The following is a 6,691-nucleotide window of genomic DNA, read 5'->3' as shown; positions in this document are numbered from 1 at the left end:
TATACGATCCCCACCTCCTCCCCTGTCCAGACCACGCACTGTTCATATTTATTATGTATTCCTCCTGTTCCAGATGGTTCAGTAATATGGATCAATCAAATATTTATTTACCGCCTATATACATTTTTGCTGTGTATATAGCCATCCCTCGTTAGTAGAGGCTATATACACAGCCGTTGTATATATAGCCATATCGTATATAAATACTGTCTAGTTCACAATGCTATTCTTTAAAAATGTAACAATTCCTATTCTGAGGCAGCTGCAATTACCCATGGGGTTATGACATATTTTGCGTAATAATGAATTTGACAAATGAAGGTGCTCCAGATTTTTCCGCATACGACTAATAATAAATTTACCTATAGATGCAAAGGCCTAATTAGTTTGGATTGTTGACATTTAACATGCTTTATTACTAAAATAAATTAATGTATTAGTTTGTTATCATTCAGTGCGGTAAATGTTTTTATTAATTTTCAATAACTTATTTTCATTGTTTTTGTTTCTATTTACCCTACGTCGCAGAGGATGGTCAAGCATTCTTGTTACACGAGCTTGGTAAATCGTTTCGACACTGCGGTTATTCAGGGGATATCCGCCACGTGACTCAGAAATAATACATCACACCTCTGCTCTCAGAATTATGGACCGTCGACATAATTCAATTATTTTTACAAAATATCAGTAATAAATAGGATATGGTGGTTATGTAGATGGTTCAATAAAGTACATTTAGGTACAAATCAAATGTATATATTTTCAGACAATACTGAGTGCCTTTCAATTCAATTTTGTCCTTTACATATCAGTTTAACATTTTTAATATCTGTACTCTAACAAACATTTCTGCTCCTAAAGGTTGGGACATACTACAAGACTCCACGACACCCGATCTGGGTGGTGTGTAGTGAGAGTCACTTCAGTGTTCTGTTCTCGACGAACCAGGCTCTGACAAACGACTGGAAGGCTGAGCGCAGGTTTGATCTCCATTACTACGACGGCCTCGCCAGACAGCAGGAACCCATCAAGCTGACAGTGTGTGAGTGATTTACTGTTAGTCAAGAACCCATCAAACTGACAGTGTGTGAGTGACTTACTGTTAGTCGGGTACCCATCAAGTTGACAGTGTGTGAGTGATTTACTGTTAGTCAGGAACCCATCAAGCTGACAGTGTGTGAGTGATTTACTGTTAGTCAGGAACCCATCAAGCTGACAGTGTGTGAGTGATTTACTGTTAGTCAGGAACCCATCAAACTGACAGTGTGTGAGTGACTTACTGTTAGTCGGGTACCCATCAAACTGACAGTGTGTGAGTGAGTTACTGTTAGTCAGGTACCCATCAAGCTGACAGTGTGTGAGTGATTTACTGTTAGTCAATAACCCATCAAACTGACAGTGTGTGAGTGACTTACTGTTAGTCAGGAACCCATCAAACTGACTGTGTGAGTGATTTACTGTTAGTCAGGTACCCATCAAGCTGACAGTGTGTGAGTGATTTACTGTTAGTCAGGAACCCATCAAACTGACAGTGTGTGTGTGATTTACTGTTAGTCAGGAACCCATCAAACTGAGTGTGTGAGTGATTTACTGTTAGTCAGGAACCCATCAAGCTGACAGTGTGTGAGTGATTTACTGTTAGTCAGGAACCCATCAAGCTGACAGTGTGTGAGTGATTTACTGTTAGTCAGGAACCCATCAAGCTGACAGTGTGTGAGTGATTTACTGTTAGTCAAGAACCCATCAAACTGACAGTGTGTGAGTGACTTACTGTTAGTCGGGTACCCATCAAACTGACAGTGTGTGAGTGAGTTACTGTTAGTCAGGTACCCATCAAGCTGACAGTGTGTGAGTGATTTACTGTTAGTCAGGAACCCATCAAACTGATATTGTGTGTGTGTGATTTACTGTTAGTCAGGAACCCATCAAACTGACAGTGTGTGAGTGATATACTGTTAGCCATGTGTAGACGGCAGGAACCCATCAAACTGACAGTGTGTGTGTGATTTACTGTTAGTCAGGAACCCATCAAACTGACAGTGTGTGAGTGACTTACTGTTAGTCGGGTACCCATCAAACTGACAGTGTGTGAGTGAGTTACTGTTAGTCAGGAACCCATCAAACTGACTGTGTGAGTGATTTACTGTTAGTCAGGTACCCATCAAGCTGACAGTGTGTGAGTGATTTACTGTTAGTCAGGAACCCATCAAACTGACAGTGTGTGTGTGATTTACTGTTAGTCAGGAACCCATCAAGCTGACAGTGTGTGAGTGATTTACTGTTAGTCAAGAACCCATCAAACTGACAGTGTGTGAGTGACTTACTGTTAGTCGGGTACCCATCAAACTGACAGTGTGTGAGTGAGTTACTGTTAGTCAGGTACCCATCAAGCTGACAGTGTGTGAGTGATTTACTGTTAGTCAGGAACCCATCAAACTGACAGTGTGTGTGTGATTTACTGTTAGTCAGGAACCCATCAAACTGACAGTGTGTGAGTGATATACTGTTAGTCATGTGTAGACGGCAGGAACCCATCAAACTGACAGTGTGTGTGTGATTTACTGTTAGTCAGGAACCCATCAAACTGACAGTGTGTGAGTGACTTACTGTTAGTCGGGTACCCATCAAACTGACAGTGTGTGAGTGAGTTACTGTTAGTCAGGTACCCATCAAACTGACAGTGTGTGAGTGATTTACTGATAGTCAGGAACCCATCAAACTGACAGTGTGTGAGTGATTTACTGTTAGTCAGGTACCCATCAAACTGACAGTATGTGAGTGAGTTACTGTTAGTCAGGAACCCATCAAACTGACAGTGTGTGAGTGATTTACTGTTAGTCAGGTACCCATCAAACTGACAGTATGTGAGTGAGTTACTGTTAGTCAGGTACCCATCAAACTGACAGTGTGTGAGTGATTTACTGTTAGTCAGGTACCCATCAAACTGACAGTATGTGAGTGAGTTACTGTTAGTCAGGAACCCATCAAACTGACAGTGTGTGAGTGATTTACTGTTAGTCAGGTACCCATCAAACTGACAGTGTGTGAGTGAGTTACTGTTAGTCAGGAACCCATCAAACTGACAGTGTGTGAGTGATATAATGTTAGTCATGTGTAGACGGCAGGAACCCATCAAACTGACAGTATGTGAGTGACTTACTGTTAGTCAGGAACCCATCAGACTGATAGTGTGTGAGTGATTTACTGTTAGTCAGGAACCTATCAAACTGACAGTGTGTGAGTGATATACTGTTAGTCAAGAACCTATCAAACTGACAGTGTGTGTGTGATTTACTGTTGGTCAGGAACCCATCAAACTGACAGTGTGTGAGTGATTTACTGTTAGTCGGGTACCCATCAAACTGACAGTGTGTGAGTGATATACTGTTAGTCAGGAACCCATCAAACTGACAGTATGTGAGTGACTTACTGTTAGTCAGGAACCCATCAGACTGATAGTGTGTGAGTGATTTACTGTTAGTCAGGAACCTATCAAACTGACAGTGTGTGAGTGATATACTGTTAGTCAAGAACCTATCAAACTGACAGTGTGTGTGTGATTTACTGTTAGTCAGGAACCCATCAAACTGACAGTGTGTGAGTGATTTACTGTTAGTCAGGAACCCATCAAACTGACAGTATGTGAGTGACTTACTGTTAGTCAGGAACCCATCAGACTGATAGTGTGTGAGTGATTTACTGTTAGTCAGGAACCTATCAAACTGACAGTGTGTGAGTGATATACTGTTAGTCAGTAACCCATCAAACTGACAGTGTGTGAGTGATTTACTGTTATCAAAGTAAGCAAACAATGGTCTGTGGAAAAGATCACATAAAAGATCCATTGCTGGTTTTTTGTAGGAACCTTCGTAGTGGAAGCAGGTTTCCTTTTTGATCTGTTGATCAAATCTGGAAATAACCATATATGTTAGACACCAAATAGCCTTAATTTATAATGTGTTGGGGTGTCATTAATTCATTCTTCCTGTCCATAAACAAAGAAAGACTAAAAAAAATTAGGTATGTATTTTTATTTTAACTGTCAGTAAAAGTCATCGAGAACAATTTATCAGACACTAAATTGTTGGCTAACAAGCAGATGTCGATATCTCAATTCTAAAGGGACAAAAACAAACAGCTTGAGATAACAGTTGGTCGAGGTTGACATAAGGTGAAACTTCTTAAAACTGGTAACCCTCAATAAACTGGAATTATATCAAAAATGCACTCTTTGGGGGTTTTATGGTCCCTTTATAGAACAAAACCTCTCTGTACAAATTATTTGTAAAAATGTATGCCAATTGAAAGTGCTTTGATATTTCCTGGGCTAATGAAGTAACAGAGGTTGAGAGAATGACTTTTAACTGTCTTTACTTATTTCAAGATCTGATTTAAAAAAAAAAAAAAAAAAAAAAACACTTTCCGTGTTGTTTTCTCACTAATTTATTTTTCCTTACGTTTCAGCTACAACAAACCGGTCGTTCGTTCCACCTTCAGATGGTGAGCTTGTGCCTCCTCTAGAACACTGCATCAGAACAAAGTAAGTGTGCAGTATTTAATACATAACACCAGCTTTATTAGCCCACTTTATTATTTCCCTACCTGTCCAACCAGAGGAGACTATAGGTTTCATCTGTCCGTCCATCTGTCTGTCCTACATATAGTTTTCCGAATGTTTTTATCATAATGCCTTGAGATATGGAGCTGAAATTTTGTGTATACCTTTATCATGTACTGTTACAGATCAGGTTTGACTTTCATGGCAATTTACCAATTTTCGACAGAGTTATGTCCTTTGAACTTAGGAAGTACGGAAATTAGTTTTTATGACTTTTATTTTTGCAATGCCTCAAGATATTGAACTTTTTGCAATGCCGATTGATACTGAAATTTTGTGTATAATTTTATCATGTTCTGTTACAGATCAAGTTTGACTTTCAAGGCAATGTAAACATTTTTCACGGAGTTATGGCCCTTGAACTTAGAAAATATGAACATTTGTTTACCATACTTTTTTTTCATTTTTTTTACAATTCCTGAAGATATTCAGATGAAATTTTGTATATAGCTTTATCATGTACTGTTACAGATCAAGTTTAACTTTCATGGCGATTTACTAATTTTTCTCAAGATTTGTGGCCCTTGAACATAGGAGATACGAAAATTTGTTGGGCCTAGTAGGGAACACGTATTGCTTTAGCAGTACTCTGAGAATGCTTGTTTTATTTCTGTTTAATGTTATATTCAGTGGAAAACAGATGACAAACTTTAAATAACAGAAGTGATTTATATATACTCTTCCAAAAAAAAGTAGGGGAACCTGAAATAATATCAGCTATTAGACCACAGATATCCTGGTAAAGAACGTTCAGGTCTGTTTATCAACACACCGAAACACATTCCATAGTTTGCACATGCATCACACAGTTGCCCCTTATATATCCGTGGGGTGTCATTCTCGATTTTGACAATTTCCAGGAAAGTCCATTAATCACTGTGGCTTTTGTTATAAGGTTTTTTTCTTTCTTTTCTTTTCTTTTCCATTGCAGATGGAAAGATGCAGAAATAGATTGGAATGGATATGAACCAATTCTCTAGTCAAGATGAAGCAAGATAAAGAAGAAAACGTGTACCCATCTGCTGAATGAAACAAAGAATACAACATTTACGCTGCTGTGTAGCGCACTGCTGGTCCAGTCATACCAATACTAACGACTGGAGTTTGATGCTTTCAACTGTTTATTGGTTGCATAGTGTACCTGCGAAACATCCTGTTACAAACCCAGTGTAGTGCATTTATATTTTAATTATTTTACAACACCTGATTTACCTGTGTTGATGAACTTTCACAAAGTAAATTGTTTGTGTGTGTGTATATTTGTGCGTCCAATTAATGTGAGTACTCCATGGCATTACGAAATACTTCGTAGACTGGTTTTTTAAACGAATGTAGACAGGGTCTCTAATCCTATCAAATCTATATCTGGTACACATATGTACTAAACGCAGTAAGCCTACCAATAAACATCCAGATTCACCCCAACATACGACGCCATATAACCGTAAATAAAATGTGTTGCGTGCGTTGTTAAATAAAACATTTCCGTCCAGTTCATAAAGTTTATAAAGTTAGCCAGCTTGTCTTCTGAATTAAAGAGATGAAGACATCAGGGCTTCTAGATCAGTGATTTTAAACATTTTACTAGCCATGATTGAAAAATTCACTAGCCCTACTTTATGTAAATATAATTTTACTAATAGGAATAATCGGATATGTCACCTAAAGAAGATAGAGCTGGAAAAAACCTTAGATTGGGAGATTGGGAGGGGGTGGGGGTGGGGTGGTCGGGCAGGATATTCATATCTGCAAAATAGACTTGAATGCAGCATTTGACAACTCTTCTTCTTTTTTTTCCACTAGCCATCAGGGATGGTGATAGTAGTTATTTACTAGTCCAACATTGAGTATCGCTAGCTATGGGAGTGGGGCTACCATAATCTAGAAGCCCTGGGCCCCGTTCCACGAAACGATCTTAGCACTACTATCGCCGTAAATACCTACCATTGCGACCTTAATTTTTGTCTACGATCGCCAGCCCATTCCACGATGCGGCATAGTTTACTATCATCGTAAATTACTGTGAAAATTTACAATAGGTACGAGGCAGTTGTCAACCATTAACGTAGCTGT

General features: G+C 38.9%; 1 protein-coding gene across 2 annotated transcripts in view; it reads left to right on the top strand.

Annotated features, from left to right (window-relative positions):
• LOC121381442 (probable ubiquitin carboxyl-terminal hydrolase MINDY-4) overlaps positions 1-6,395 on the top strand; it is a 26,061-nt gene extending 19,666 nt beyond the window's left edge. For both annotated transcript variants that reach the window (XM_041510758.1, XM_041510759.1), the window contains exons 15-17: positions 862-1,042; positions 4,465-4,540; positions 5,550-6,395. In XM_041510758.1, the coding sequence (XP_041366692.1) occupies positions 862-1,042; positions 4,465-4,540; positions 5,550-5,598 (306 nt within the window). In that variant the 3' untranslated portion in view covers positions 5,599-6,395. The remainder of the gene's footprint in view (positions 1-861; positions 1,043-4,464; positions 4,541-5,549) is intronic.
• Positions 6,396-6,691: the final 296 nt, after the last annotated feature.

The sequence above is a fragment of the Gigantopelta aegis genome, chromosome 9 (genome assembly GCF_016097555.1).
Source record: "Gigantopelta aegis isolate Gae_Host chromosome 9, Gae_host_genome, whole genome shotgun sequence".
Classification (NCBI taxonomy): Eukaryota; Metazoa; Mollusca; class Gastropoda; order Neomphalida; family Peltospiridae; genus Gigantopelta; species Gigantopelta aegis.
The sequence above is the reverse complement of the archived record's forward strand: the minus strand, read 5'-3'. Positions and strand labels throughout refer to the sequence as shown.